Here is a 15,786-nt window from a genome sequence, read left to right as displayed (position 1 = left end):
TCTCTGCCTCAACTTCCTGGGTACAATGGGGCTAATAATACTTACCTACTGACTTCACAGGGAGATTGTGAGCACTGATTTGAAAACATTTATAAAGTGCAAGTATTATTATTGCTCTATCATCTGGCAATGTTTTGGGGCCCTTTGGAGGAATGGTTCTATATGCACAAGATGATACTATTAAGGCCATAGCAATGACGACTGTTGCAATGCTTGTTACTCTAAAGCGCACAAAAGCAACTTAGAAGAAACAAACATCTTTAATATTAAAATAGTAACTTTACTCCATACTCTTACCCTGCTTGTGTGTGTGTGTGTGCGCGTGTTATATTTTACACAAATATAGAGTGGCTCTGAGTGGCTATTTTAACAGTAAGATAATGCTGACAATAATAGTTCCTTGGATTATTGGATATTGTCTGAAACTGAAGGCTGAGAGCACTGGACCAATCTAATTTGTCATGTGACTCCAGTGAATTTAGAGGAATTGCACCGAGGCTGATTTTGACACAGCATGCACAATCTCAGTAATTGTTTACACATAAAGGGAATTGTTTTTTTAACTGCTCATGTCCCCCTAGAGACAATCACTATTGGTTTTATTATTCCATTTGATTTTTATGTTCTAAGGTCTTTATGGGCATAAAAACTTCAGTGAATAAAAGACTTCCACACAGAGACTTCTATGTACTGAAATCTTTATGCCCATGAAGGATTTCAGCACACAGGTTTCTAGGTAGAAAACTTTATTCACATACATTTTGATAAGGGAGTATAGTGAATAAAATCTGCTACAGCCAGCTGGCTCCTCTAATCCCTGGCTGCACCCTCCAGAGGAGCTAGTTAACTAGCAGGGTCAGACCAACCAACCAGCCCTACTTGGGCAGGACATACGAGAGGAAGCAGCTAGTTTTTCTTCCTAGCAGGGGACAGACCGGGAAACAGTCAAGCAGTCCTCTCCTCATCAAGAGCCATTGGCAAAACTGGCTGATTCCTCATCCAGGAGATTGGGTACACTAGTGCCATATGAGGCAGACTTTTTAACATCTATATGTCCAGTGTTGCACTGCAATATGGTATCAAAGTCTCAGGAAGGTAAGAGCGACCCCCACTCAAACAAACAAAAAAACCCAGCTAATTTTAGTCATATGTCTAACCAATTTAATCTAACCAATTTAATTATGAATAAAATCTGTATGGTTTGGTAATTAACTTCAGTGAAGACAGGATTTCACTGATAGGCACTGATCCTGCATATGAAAGTGAGTAATCCCATTGAACTCAATGACACTATTCACATGCTAAAATTACTCAGATATGTTGTAAGTCTGCAATCTTGAGGCTATAGTATATACCCGCTCATGAAATGTGACTCTTCTCTCACGTGTATTGGTTATACACAAGTGTAATTCCAATGACAATGAAGTATCAGAGGGGTAGCCGTGTTACTCTGGATCTGAAAAAGCGGCAAACAATCCTGTGGCACCTTATAGACTAACAGACATATTGGAGCATAAGCTTTCGTGGGTGAATACCCACTTCGTCGGAATGACAATTAAGTTACTCCTTATTTTGTGTGCGCGCACACACACAAATATATAATATTGAAATGACCATTCAAAAAAGTATATATCATGTCAGGTTGTGTGTGCTGAGAGCGAAATGTATTGCATAATATAGCAATGGGATTTCTAAGAATTTCCGTCACAGACCACTACTATATGTTTAGAAGTTTATAGCTCAACACAAGAATTTGATTTAGGTTATGGCTTTGCATACTACATAACATTTCAGCAGAGTAGTCCATTTTAAAATCGTATTTTATTAATTTATGTGTTTTAATTAATTTACATAAAGAATCACTAAAGTAGCTCTAGTACTTTAATAAAAACAGAGGTACACAGGTTTGAGGGAACTTTTGTGATTTAATAGTGACATTTCACAAATGAACGAGACATAAAATAGCCCAATGTCTTGTAGAATTGTCAGGAAGAAATTAAACCAGAGGAGACATTGGGGTTTAGAAATGAGATGCTGCTTATGAACAGTGAGGTTTTTGGGTTTTTTAAAGTATAAAGATTTTTATTACATTCTTAAATACACAGACCTATTCTCTGACACAAAACAGCAGAGTTATGCCACCCTAGTGGTGCAACACTGCTCTAAGGCCATTGGATCTGACTACTGGAAAATTTCTGCACCCACTCCACCCAGTCCCATGGCAAAGCAGGCCTGGCTGAAGAAAAGAGGACATAGCTAAGGCACCCTGCGCTGCAGCAATCCTCAGCTGCCAGAATGGCCCATAGGGATCTTTGACAGTTGGGCTAAAGTAGAACATCCCCCAGGCTCTGCTATTTTACACTGGAGACTGGCTGAGTCATTAGATCAGCATCAGGGCATGAGTGCAAAATGTACATCTACAATGCTGTCTCCTCTGTGGTGATTGCTGCCCAACTGCAGCCAAGGATCTAGGCAGTCATGGGCTAATTCTCCTCTCAGTTACATTAATGTAAATTCAGGAGTAACTCTACTGACTGCAATGGATTTATGCCAGTTTTATGTTTGTGTAACTAGGAGGAGATTCAGTCCCTCTATTCACAAAGTTGCTTATATGGTTATTGTGCTGGGTGGAGGTCAGGGTTGAATTTACCCCTGCTGTGAGATCACTGAAGTCAGGGGAGTTACACTTGGCCCAGAGAAATCTCTTCTCATACTGACAGTTGCAATTCCCAGTTAAAACTCCTGCTGAGGAAGGGATAGTCTCCTCCTCAGACTTATGATTATCACCGATATGCCAAATTCATTGCTAGAGTAAGTAAGCACTGCTCTGCAGGTATCAGTGGTCAATCAGTTGCCTCCAATTATGCCCACCATGATTTTGGCCCCAGAGCTGTAGAGCCCAAGGGCGTATATCAACAGCAGCCATAGCAGCTATTTACAGCTGGATAGAGTTCTTAACAGTTTAGAAAATCTAGCATTAGAAGGTCATAAACCTATGTTAACAAATCCACGTGAGTGCTATGAGCCAAATTTTACCTTTTGATGCATGTATCCAACTGCCATTGAAATCAGTGGAAGCTGATGAGCACATATGAAAGTGGAGTACTCCCCGCACAGTTTAAATTGGCTTAATTCCTCTAATACATGCACCCTGTTGCTCCACACAGCATTTATTAGACAGTTTCATTTGGAGTTTTATGTATTTATTTTCTCTGTCGAAAGCATTACACTGTTCTGTTTAGTATGAAGGGTTTTATGGCATTCAGACTTGAAGTAAAACTTCTCTTACAATATAATATAACTGAGCTCAGAAATGCGATGTCATTTGATATGCTCTCTGTGGTTTGATATACAATACATGCTACAAAAGAATCACACAAAAAATATGTCATAAGGTAGCATTAAAAGTGTTCTCCTCTGTACGCTGCAGCTCTTTCTTTCCACAGTGTTACTGATTCTGCACTTACAAAATTAAATCAAGTGTCACAAGAACAAAGGCTGGATTCTGGGAGCGTGCCACTGACTTTGCTGGGAGTAGGTTTGGACTTTAATGTTTGAAGAGCTAATGTTGGAAGGGTTAGTACAACATTGCCAATCTCAAGTGTTCAAAATCATAGGTCAGGTCCCAAACAGTCATGACGGTGGGTTTTTTTGTTTTTGTTTTTTTAGATAAATAAATTTGGGGTTCTTTTTATTTGCTTTCTAGGATTTGAGCTTTTAGTGTTCACATTTTCAAGCTTCCCTCTGTAATTATGAGGGCTAGAAATATACTTTTATTTCCTTGACGAAAGCTGAGATTCGGCTGCCTTCATATGATTCCAGGATCTGGGGCTTTACAAAAAAATACCCCAGTAGTAATCATGGGAGTTGGCAACACTGTCAGAGTTCTTTCATACTCAGTATGGTCATGGGCCTCATATGCAGCATGCCTATCTCAAATTATTCTTGCTTGTTGTAGGACTAATTCAAAAACAGTTAGCTGCACAGTTGCCACTGTCAGACTCGGGGTTGCATATACACCCACATACCAAACACGTATGTACCAAATATACACCCTGTGCCCTAAGCTCCTTCCTTAAACTAGAGATGGTCAGAAAAGCAGTCAAGTAATTTCAGCTTTCCATGGGAAAGATCTAAATAAATCAAAATGAAAATGTTAGTTTCATTTCAACTTAAAATGTCATTTTGCTTTGGTTTTTGGAAATCAAAAACATTTTGTTTTCCATTTTTAGAGAGTTTCCTCCTTATCCCCTTTTCCTCTCTTTTTTTGTTGGGAAAAAAGTAAGAAAGTAGGAGAAAACGGGAGGGAAACCTGATTTTTTTCTGATTTTTTTTTCCAGTTGGAAAACAGTAAAAGTAAAAAACTTGGTTTTCCCCCACTTTCTTGTAGTTTCTCTTTTAAAAACCTTCTCCACTCTTAAATTAACAAAGGGAGAGAAGGGTGAGAAAACCACCCCTGGAAAATCCCCAAAGTTTGCAGGGGAGCCAAAATTAGATGGCTCACTTTGCCCTCATATTCTCCCTGCTGATGTGGAGCATCTATGGCCCTAGGGGTTCAATCCTGTAAACATCTGTGAATGGGAACAGCTTTGCTCATCTGAGCCATTCCATTGACTTCAAAGTCTTTGCTGGATCAGGCACTAAGAATGCGGTTTTAATGTTTTTTGTTGAAAACTAACAAGTGATAAACAGTCTGGGACTGATCCTCATCTGGTGTAAATCAACATAGATCCACTGAAGAATACACCGTGAGAGTACACCATAAGAGTACACCGATTTACATCAGGTGAGGGCCTAGCCCAACAGAGGCCTAGTTTTCCTCTCACATATTCTAGTTTTACTCTGATGTAATTCTACTGAAGAGTTACCCCTGACTTACACTGGTGTGAGAGAAGATCTAGAGTCAGTAGTGGGGTAGAAGAGAGAGAGATGGCATATTTTCAAAGTGCCAAAATTAATATTTACAAATGATACCATTTGTTCAAGCAAACTGGTATAACTTGTTTGTGGATCATTCAAAACATTACATCCTATCAGTACAGGGACCCGTTATCAACCCACACAGGGAAAAGAAAAGAACAATCTAAAATGTTAGCACCTAAATTTCTTGCATGGATAATTCACTTGATATATATTTTGGCAGCTCAACCTTAATTTGGAGACAAAAGAAACCCACACAAAAGACAGTATGTGTACAATGAAAGTGAATATGTAGATGTTTACAAGTTAGCAGAGTATGACATGGCATCCACCAGAAATTTGATATTCACAGCACAAAACAGCAGAAACAGACACATAGGGCCTTTTTATATGGGGATCATTGTCAAAAGTGTTTTCAGAACATAAACCTTAAGTTGTAAATGTTACTCCCCATTCATTCTCAAAGACATAACAAATGAGGGAAGAAAAGCAGAGATATATTTGCAGTTGAAAATGTTTTTCAGGAAATGATCTGCACAGGAATATCATTCTCATTGCATTAACTGCTGACTCCAAGCCAACCATTTGTAAAAGTAAATATGCAAACTGGGCTACAACAACGTGTCTCACTTTAATGTTCCTGCATTAATAACCACTCTCTCTAAAAGGGTCCATTTTTTTTGCATGTTTAATTTCTCCATTAAACAAAACCTAGCAGAAAAGATGTGTGGGTGGTGGGGGAGGGAATCCTACAATTTAATTCTCTTGTATATAGTACAAATTAATTGAACTTTTCTTAGATGTCTAAAGCTATTCAGTGGTACTTAAATACTTTTTTTGCTGGTATCTGACTTCCCCCATGCAATAAATAGAAAAAACACAGATTACACATCACGAATAAGAGAACTTATGAAGGATAAAAGGACTCCTTACAAAACCACTTGTACTGCTCCTTAACTACAAGACACTCAGCCCCACTGAACTTTGCATGCTTCCAAATTCCTGTTTGGGATAAAGGAAGCTTCTCAGCATTCCCCTGTGATTTATAACAGGTAAGAAATGATCCAGTGTCAATCTAATGTAGGTGCCAATGATTCCATTCATTCCTTTGGATTCTCTCAACACATCTATTAAAACATGTCATCTCATGTACGGGTTTTCAATATGCTTGAAAAAACCACGAGGTGGGGTAGGGAAGACAGGTAGATAAGAATCCAAAATTACTTTTTTAATTCCCCCCACCCCAGAAGGACAAATAGTACCAATCAGAAATTTTATGACTTCTCCAGAACATACCATGACTAATAAAGTGTCTGGTCTAGATGGAAGCTCCTGGAAATAGCCTCAATTTTTAACGCCTTGTTGGTTCTTACGCAATTCAGCAGTGGCAGGGGACAGCTGTAAGTTATTATTTGGTCTGCTAGTGATACCACTGCATGAAAAATTAATGTTATCATGGTGACAAATTTATTGCCAAGTCGGACTTATAGTTCTCACTATGCTGCATGCCACATCCACTCAGAACTTCATGGTGACAGCAACGATAGAACTCAGATCCTCGCCCCAAAAGCACAGGCTTCTACCACTTGAGCTGAAAGAAAATCTCAGGTAGCCGCCTGCAGTACAGAGTCCTAAACAAAGACAGGAGCAGTCCTGATTCCCAGCCAACAGAAGGCAGCCAGTTCATTACACTATTTGGTTTCCAAAAATTGAGTTAAGTTGGGGGGTGGGGGGAGTTATTTTATGGGATTGATTTTCCCCTAATGTTCTGTGAATTACCAAGCAACTTATCCAACATCAACAAGAAGCGTTCATGCAGAAAAGAGAAAACCAAAGATTTGTTCCAAGAAGTCTTTTCCAGTTCAAAAAGTTCTGTCTATTCCTCAGAGAAATCGCAAAAATAGTTCTCAGGAATGTAAGGGCACACATTTGTTCTGCTAGTAGCGTGACAATGGTTTGCTGAATCTCTTGCTCATTTCTCCTTGTGGACACAAGCCTTGTTTTCTGAAGGAGAAAAAGTAATGCTAGCCCTACTGCATTCCCATGATCTGCCTCGCATTTTTTTCAAGTGGATTTAGGGAAATGATTGCACATATGTTACATTCGCAAGGGAACTAAAGTTTCTTTTCCAGGACAAATATGTAGTGTATGCACAAAACAGGACTGTAGTTCTGAAATTGCAGCTCCTGGAGCTGCTTCTATCATAATGGACAAACATCTGTTCGTCTTCAAGAAACGTCTTCTTCACAGAAGACCAGGAGTTATGTAGAACTTCCAGATATTTTTACAACCAAGAGGAACAAAACAAACAAACTTTTCTGCCATGAGGGTCTTCAAGTTCTTCTCCTTTGTGATTCAACATGCCCTATGAAAAAGATTTCTTTGGTGTAAAGTTAACCATGATAAAACATGTGGATGATACCAAACCGGAAGAGTCTCAAACACAAAGGAACACAGGATCAATGTGACCTGGAGAGATTAGAACAGAGAAGAATACAGCAGACAGGTGTGATTTATTATTAGTAGCCTGCTGCACATGCTCATATCCTTCACTCGTCCTTCATCTAGTTGAACATCTAACTGGGGTCTCATGTTTCAGCAATATGATCACCTTAAAATGGGCACACCACTAGTGGACTTACGTTGTGCATCCAGTTTTAAAAATCACTTTACATGCATTTAATTTTTGTAAAATGTAATATTTCTGTGTAATCTCCTGTGACCTGCCTGCTCTCTACAATTCTCTGGAGAGTCAGGACCTACGGTTTGGGAATCATGATCTCAGACAAGCCACTATGTTTTAAGATACTGAATTAACTGCCGTGTGCTGATGGGAAGAATGTATGTATTGGTCTCTTCCTCCTCATCCTTTTCAGGGTAATTCAATATGTGATCCTGCCTAACAAGTTAGTTCCTGTTTCAAGATTCTTAGTTCAGGCAACTGGTGACTTTTCTTCCACCTCACTGCCACTTATTGTTATTTACATAGCATAAGTGCTTAAGGAATTCCCAATTTGATTTTTTATTTTCTTACAGCCAGCAGGTTCTATAACCCATTGACAGTTTCTGAATCAACTAGACTTTAGGATTCTGTTTTGTAATTTACTGCTTCAAGAAAAGTACATGTCTACGTGTTTTAATGTGAGAGAGATAACATGTAGTGTCTATCAAAGTATGTTCATTTTAAGGCCCAGAAACCTTGACAGCAACCTTTTAGATAGGAAAGCCATTGGAAGCCTGTATGTTGATGAACCAAAGGCAGATTATAAGCAATTATAACTGTAGCTTCATTGTTGAGAGGCCACGCTGCCTAGTGGTTAGAGCAGTGTACAGGGAGTCAGTTCTTGGGCTCTATTGGGCTCTATCTTCTTTGCAGCATTGGACAACTTTACTCTTCCGCAGGAGAGGCATAACACTACTTACCTTCGGCACAGTGGTGTCATGAGGCTCAGTTAATGTGTGTATAGTTAGAGCATTCAGTTCCTCTAATGAATGGTGCTGCATTAGTGCAAGATGTTGTTAAGAGTAGCGTATAGAAAATATGTAACTTAAAATGTAAAAAAAAGTTGGGGCATGTGTTAAAAGATGATGACACAGAAATACCTCCACTAAGGACTCGACTGTTTTATACAACTGACAAGGCCAAGAATGCCTCATTTTCAGCTGCGTTTTTGGTGCACTTTGTGAAGAAATCCAAAGTTTGTAAAAACTCATAAGAGAAAGCAGCATGTCAGAACCAAGCTAGAATCTCATTAGCTGGGAATTTCCCTGGCACAGATGAGCCCTCATCCAGCATAGCTCCCACCCTTATTGTCCACAAGCTAAGGAGCATTTGAGGGATTTTTGAGGGATTGGAAGGGCATGGCTGGAGCACATTAGGGCTCTGGCAATTCCTGGCTAGTGGAAAGCCCCTTGAGGGCCCTAGTCATATGACATAGATTAGAATAGCCCAGATGCTCTCTAATCTATGCCCCAGATATAGAACCAGCTCCAGAAATCAGGGAGCTGCAGCTAAATCTTTTGTGTCCCCCTCCTTCACAGCTATACCTAATGTGTACTAGCCACAGCTGAGACTCTGGGCCAGCGGTTGTCAACCCCCGGGCCACATGGGGCACAATTAGCACACAGCTGCGACCCAGCTCAGCTGCGTGCTAAAGGCCAGCCCACGTGCTAGGGTTCGCCAGGTTCCCGGCTGCCTGGCGCAGCACAGTCAGGGGCCCGGAGTCCAGGCCAGCCAGCCTGCCTGGCAGGGTCAGGGACCAAGGGTCAGGGCAGCCGGCCCACCTTGCAGGGGTAGAGACCCGGGGTCATGGCAGCTGGCCCTCTCCACGGGGTCTGGGGCTCCCAGCCAGCCCCGCAGGGTCTGGAGCAGCTGCATGGCAGGGGTCCAGGGCGGGCAGCCAGCCGCCCTCACATGGCACGGGTCTGGGGTCAGGGTCCAGGTTACTGCTGCCCTGCAGCCCAGGTAACACATTGTGTAATAAGTTGAGAACCAGTGCTCTGGGCCATTGCTACTCTTTTCAATCAGTAATAAGGTTTTTATGCTTTGCTTTGAAAATTAAACTGAAAATTTAAAAAGAAGATGTTCTCAGAAAACTTGGAGGCAGAGTAAGGTCTCAGGGGCATGGCTGGGAAACCATACAAGAGTCCAGGACCCTAGCCTGGGGAAACTGAGTTACTCTTCAGTTAATACAGGGAATGAGCCAGCACTTTCCATTTTAACCTCTCAACACACTTTACCAAAGTTAATTAATTTAGAATCATAGAATATCAGGGTTGGAAGGGACCTCAGGAGGTCATCTAGTCCAACCCCCTGCTCAAAGCAGGGCCAATCCCCAACTAAATCATCCCAGCCAGGGCTTTGTCAAGCCTGACCTTGAAAACCTCTAAGGAAGGAGATTCCACCACCTCCCTAGGTAATCCATTCCAGTGCTTCACCACCCTCCTAGTGAAAAAGCTTTTCCTAACATCCAACCTAAACCACTGCAACTTGAGACCACTACTCCTTGTTCGGTCATCTGGTACCACTGAGAACACTCTAGATCCATCCTCTTTGGAACCCCCTTTCAGGTAGTTGAAAGCAGCTATCAAATACCCCCTCATTCTTCTCTTCTGCAGACTAAATAATCCAAGTTCCCTCACGCTCCCCTAATAAATCTTGTGGTCCAGCCCCCTAATCATTTTTGTTGCCCTCTGCTAGACTCTTTCCAATTTTTCCACATCCTTCTTGTAGTGTGGGGCCCAAAACTGGACAGAGTACTCCAGATGAGGTCTCACCAATGCCGAATAGAGGGGAATGATCACGTTCCTCGATCTGCTGGCAATACTCCTACTTATACAGCCCAAAATGCCGTTAGCCTTCTTGGCAACAAGGGCACACTGTTGACTCATATCCAGCTTCTTGTCCACTGTAACCCCTAGGTCCTTTTCTGCAGAACTGCTGCCTAGCCACTTGGTCCCTAGACTGTAGCAGTGCACAGGATTCTTCCGTCCTAAGTGCAGGACTCTGCACTTGTCCTTGTTGAACCTCATCAGATGTCTTTTGGCCCAATCCTCTAATTTGTCTAGGTCCCTCTGTATCCTATCCCTACCCTCCAGCTTCAACATCCCAGGGAAGTAGGAAATTATTACTATGTCCTTTTTACAGATGGGAAAAAGTGATGCACAAATTGATTAAGGGATACATTTTGAGTTAGAATCATAGAGTCATAGAATCATAGAATATCAGGGTTGGAAGGGACCCCAGAAGGTCATCTAGTCCAACCCCCTGCTCGAAGCAGGACCAATTCCCAGTTAAATCATCCCAGCCAGGGCTTTGTCAAGCCTGACCTTAAAAACCTCTAAGGAAGGAGATTCTACCACCTCCCTAGGTAACGCATTCCAGTGTTTCACCACCCTCTTAGTGAAAAAGTTTTTCCTAATATCCAATCTAAACCTCCCCCATTGCAACTTGAGACCATTACTCCTCGTTCTGTCATCTGCTACCATTGAGAACAGTCTAGAGCCATCCTCTTTGGAACCCCCTTTCAGGTAGTTGAAAGCAGCTATCAAATCCCCCCTCATTCTTCTCTTCTGCAGACTAAACAATCCCAGCTCCCTCAGCCTCTCCTCATAAGTCATGTGCTCTAGACCCCTAATCATTTTTGTTGCCCTTCGCTGGACTCTCTCCAATTTATCCACATCCTTCTTGTAGTGTGGGGCCCAAAACTGGACACAGTACTCCAGATGAGGCCTCACCAGTGTCGAATAGAGGGGAACGATCACATCCCTCGATCTGCTCGCTATGCCCCTACTTATACATCCCAAAATGCCATTGGCCTTCTTGGCAACAAGGGCACACTGTTGACTCATATCCAGCTTCTCGTCCACTGTCACCCCTAGGTCCTTTTCCGCAGAACTGCTGCCTAGCCATTCGGTCCCTAGTCTGTAGCGGTGCATTGGATTCTTCCATCCTAAGTGCAGGACCCTGCACTTATCCTTATTGAACCTCATCAGATTTCTTTTGGCCCAATCCTCCAATTTGTCTAGGTCCTTCCGTATCCTATCCCTCCCCTCCAGCGTATCTACCACTCCTCCCAGTTTAGTATCATCTGCAAATTTGCTGAGAGTGCAATCCACACCATCCTCCAGATCATTTATGAAGATATTGAACAAAACCGGCCCCAGGACCGACCCCTGGGGCACTCCACTTGACACCGGCTGCCAACTAGACATGGAGCCATTTATCACTACCCGTTGAGCCCGACAATCTAGCCAGCTTTCTACCCACCTTATAGTGCATTCATCTAGCCCATACTTCCTTAACTTGCTGACAAGAATACTGTGGGAGACCGTGTCAAAAGCTTTGCTAAAGTCAAGAAACAATACATCCACTGCTTTCCCTTCATCCACAGAACCAGTAATCTCATCATAAAAGGCGATTAGATTAGTCAGGCATGACCTTCCCTTGGTGAATCCATGCTGACTGTTCCTGATCACTTTCCTCTCATGTAAGTGCTTCAGGATTGATTCTTTGAGGACCTGCTCCATGATTTTTCCAGGGACTGAGGTGAGGCTGACTGGCCTGTAGTTCCCAGGATCCTCCTCCTTCCCTTTTTTAAAGATTGGCACTACATTAGCCTTTTTCCAGTCATCCGGGACTTCCCCCGTTCGCCACGAGTTTTCAAAGATAATGGCCAAGGGCTCTGCAATCACAGCCGCCAATTCCTTCAGCACTCTCGGATGTAACTCGTCCGGCCCCATGGACTTGTGCACGTCCAGCTTTTCTAAATAGTCCCTAACCACCTCTATCTCCACAGAGGGCTGGCCATCTCTTCCCCATTCTGTGATGCCCAGCGCAGCAGTCTGGGAGCTGACCTTGTTAGTGAAAACAGAGGCAAAAAAAGCATTGAGTACATTAGCTTTTTCCACATCCTCTGTCACTAGGTTGCCTCCCTCATTCAGTAAGGGGCCCACACTTTCCTTGGCTTTCTTCTTGTTGCCAACATACCTGAAGAAACCCTTCTTGTTACTCTTGACATCTCTTGCTAGCTGCAGCTCCAGGTGCGATTTGGCCCTCCTGATATCTTTCCTACATGCCCGAGCAATATTTTTATACTCTTCCCTGGTCATATGTCCAACCTTCCACTTCTTGTAAGCTTCTTTTTTATGTTTAAGATCCGCTAGGATTTCACCATTAAGCCAAGCTGGTCGCTTGCCATATTTACTATTCTTTCGACTCATCGGGATGGTTTGTCCCTGTAACCTCAACAGGGATTCCTTGAAATACAGCCAGCTCTCCTGGACTCCCTTCCCCTTCATGTTAGTCCCCCAGGGGATCCTGGCCATCTGTTCCCTGAGGGAGTCGAAGTCTGCTTTCCTGAAGTCCAGGGTCCGTATCCTGCTGCTTACCTTTCTTCCCTGCGTCAGGATCCTGAACTCAACCAACTCATGGTCACTGCCTCCCAGATTCCCATCCACTTTTGCTTCCCCCACTAATTCTACCCGGTTTGTGAGCAGCAGGTCAAGAAAAGCGCCCCCCCTAGTTGGCTCCCCTAGCACTTGCACCAGGAAATTGTCCCCTACGCTTTCCAAAAACTTCCTGGATTGTCTATGCACCGCTGTATTGCTCTCCCAGCAGATATCAGGAAAATTAAAGTCACCCATGAGAATCAGGGCATGCGATCTAGTAGCTTCCGTGAGTTGCCGGAAGAAAGCCTCATCCACCTCATCCCCCTGGTCCGGTGGTCTATAGCAGACTCCCACCACTACATCACTCTTGTTGCACACACTTCTAAACTTAATCCAGAGACACTCAGGTTTTTCCACAGTTTCGTACCGGAGCTCTGAGCAGTTATACTGCTACCTTACATACAGTGCTACTCCCCCACCTTTTCTGCCCTGCCTGTCCTTCCTGAACAGTTTATAACCATCCATGACTGTACTCCAGTCATGTGAGTTATCCCACCAAGTCTCTGTTATTCCAATCACGTCATAGTTCCTTGACATCACCAGGACCTCCAGTTCTCCCTGCTTGTTTCCAAGGCTTTGTGCATTTGTATATAAGCACTTGAGATAACCTGTTGAGTTGGGTCAAGACTCAGCCTCCCTGTCTGTGTAGATAATCTGTACCTGTAGAAGGGAAGCTGGGTGTTTAAAAATCTATCCCTAGTGACTTGCTTGCAGTCATACAGGAATAGCACCCAAACCTCTTGATTCCCCGTCCTATGCCATAATCACGAGACCATCCTAGCTCCTATATCTCAGCTCTGGGAATTTTCATCATGCCCTATGAATCGCTCTTCATGAACCCTTCATAAATCCTCTTGTGCATTCCCAATCTGCAGTAATTTCTTTCTAAACCCAATCACCTGCTCTAGCCTCCAGTTGCCTCTTCCCAGGGAAGTGGTGTACTGGTGTTATTTGTTGGAGTACAGTATTACCACGTTGTTAAATTAGAAAACAAGTGGTACACAATATCAGTAACAGCATTATAGGAATAAACTGTCTTGTGAACTGCACATATTTTGCTGTTGTTCTTTCCAAGATACTTTGAACAAGAAGTAGCTCATACAATCATTTGCTAGCTCCCATCAAGCAGGGCTATAGCACTAGAAATAGCTACCTACAACATACTGCCTCTTAAGTGTACTTCACTCACACTCCTCAATATCCAGCTTCTTTTTTCAACATCCAGAATATTGAGACTAATAGTAACTCTAGTGCAGATTCAAAGTTTTGCCACTTTGTATTGGACACATGTTAGAATCTGAGTAAATAATCTTAAACGGATTTTCCATAGCATTAACACAAATTCAGAGGACTACAAACATAATTTTCAACCTGCAGATGTTAAAGTCATAAATATTGATTTAATTTCAATAGCATCTTATTTAAACTGCTTTATGTACCAAAAGGGCTTGTGGATTGAAAACAACAATTACAGCTATTCGTATTAAGAAATATTTAATGAAGTGAAAATAATATGAAAAACGAAAGTACTCTCTGTCACACAAACCCATCTGAAAATCCTCATCTGAAACATGCTTTTGACTAAACTAAGCAATTTATCCCTATGTAGAAATTCAGACTCTGAAGTTTATTTCATATAATTTTCACATTGGTTCAGATATTACTAAGAGTCTGATCCTGCACTCACTGAAGTTAATAGTAACACTTGCATTGTCCTTCAGTGGGTCTAGAATCACACCCTAGTTAATATCTCATATTGTAGAAATATTTGAGACCCAGAATAACATTTGAAATGAACAAACTACAATGTTGTCTTCCACTGTTAACTGGCGGGAGCTTCACAATGCAAAGTCTGACCAAGGCAACAGGACAATAACCACCTCCCCTCAATTTTAAAATATTAGAAAACAAAAATTAACACCCCTTACAAAAATGTAAGTGCAGAAAGTAATACTCAGACACCATAGAAATTGAAACATGAAAAACACTGATGAGTAGTGTAGGATCTCTTACCTTTAGGGCAAAAGGCTCCACAGCCCATTGTACACTATCCAAGTCACCCTCATTTTATCTGCACAAGGAGCTGTCTGTAAGGTATTTCAAGGCCCCCTTTTTGTTGCTGTTCTGTGAAGCTGTATTCGTAGCTGTTGAGCTTGTTTTCCAACAGAACGCTCCTGATACATCTCTCAGCTCAGTGCATCACTTCAGAACAAATGACTGACTGCCTATATAATTTAATATGATGCCACATGAGACTCATAGACCATCTGCAAAACAAACTAAATCTGCCTTTCGCAGCTTGGCAGGTTGTTGTCTGGAGAGCTAAGATGCAGCTTTGACTATATCTTTACCTGTCATATGATCGAATGAAAAACTCGAATGGCGTCTGTAAGGCATGTAATTTCATGCAATCTCAGAGTCCAGTTCTAATAACTGGTATTTTCCCCCTTACAATTTGGGATAGAACCATAGTTATCCTAAAAGGATGGGGCAGGGCAGAATGGAGACATGGCAACATGAAGTGGAACACCTGGATTTCTGCCTGCATTGGTTTTGAAAAAAATCAGAGGTGCAGAATGATAAAAAAAACTAAAAGTGGTTAAAGAGTGAAAATCAACATAAGCAGCCAAATAATTAAAATATATTTCCAGAATTGAGATGCAAGTGTAATATGGTACAAGGGAAGTTCAAATTCCACTCCTACCCACTGTGCCTCTTCTCCACCTATAGGTCCTACTCCCTCTGAAATAGATGACAAAACTCCAACAGAAGGAGGATCAGGCCCTAAAATGGAAACAATCACATATAGAAAGTTGGAGGGCAAGGAGTGAAAATGCATGAGACATCACAGGACAGTAAAACACCTGGGAAAGGAAAATATATAATCCTCTTCCGCTCTAGAGTGATTGTGGCTTA

At 42.1% G+C, this 15,786-nt stretch overlaps 1 protein-coding gene across 3 annotated transcripts in view; it reads right to left on the bottom strand.

Annotated features, from left to right (window-relative positions):
• Positions 1 to 15,786, bottom strand: part of PARVA (parvin alpha) — a 90,482-nt gene that overhangs the window by 31,265 nt on the left and 43,431 nt on the right. The window contains exon 1 of one of the 3 annotated variants that reach the window (XM_074955077.1): positions 14,884 to 15,022. The exons of the other annotated variants lie outside the window; for them this stretch is intronic. Coding sequence (XP_074811178.1) covers positions 14,884 to 14,911 — 28 coding nt within the window. The 5' untranslated portion in view covers positions 14,912 to 15,022. Of the gene's footprint in view, positions 1 to 14,883; positions 15,023 to 15,786 lie in introns of those variants that run through there. 3 annotated transcript variants of the gene reach the window in all.

The sequence above is a fragment of the Natator depressus genome, chromosome 6, assembly GCF_965152275.1.
Source record: "Natator depressus isolate rNatDep1 chromosome 6, rNatDep2.hap1, whole genome shotgun sequence".
Classification (NCBI taxonomy): Eukaryota; Metazoa; Chordata; order Testudines; family Cheloniidae; genus Natator; species Natator depressus.
The sequence above is the reverse complement of the archived record's forward strand: the minus strand, read 5'-3'. Positions and strand labels throughout refer to the sequence as shown.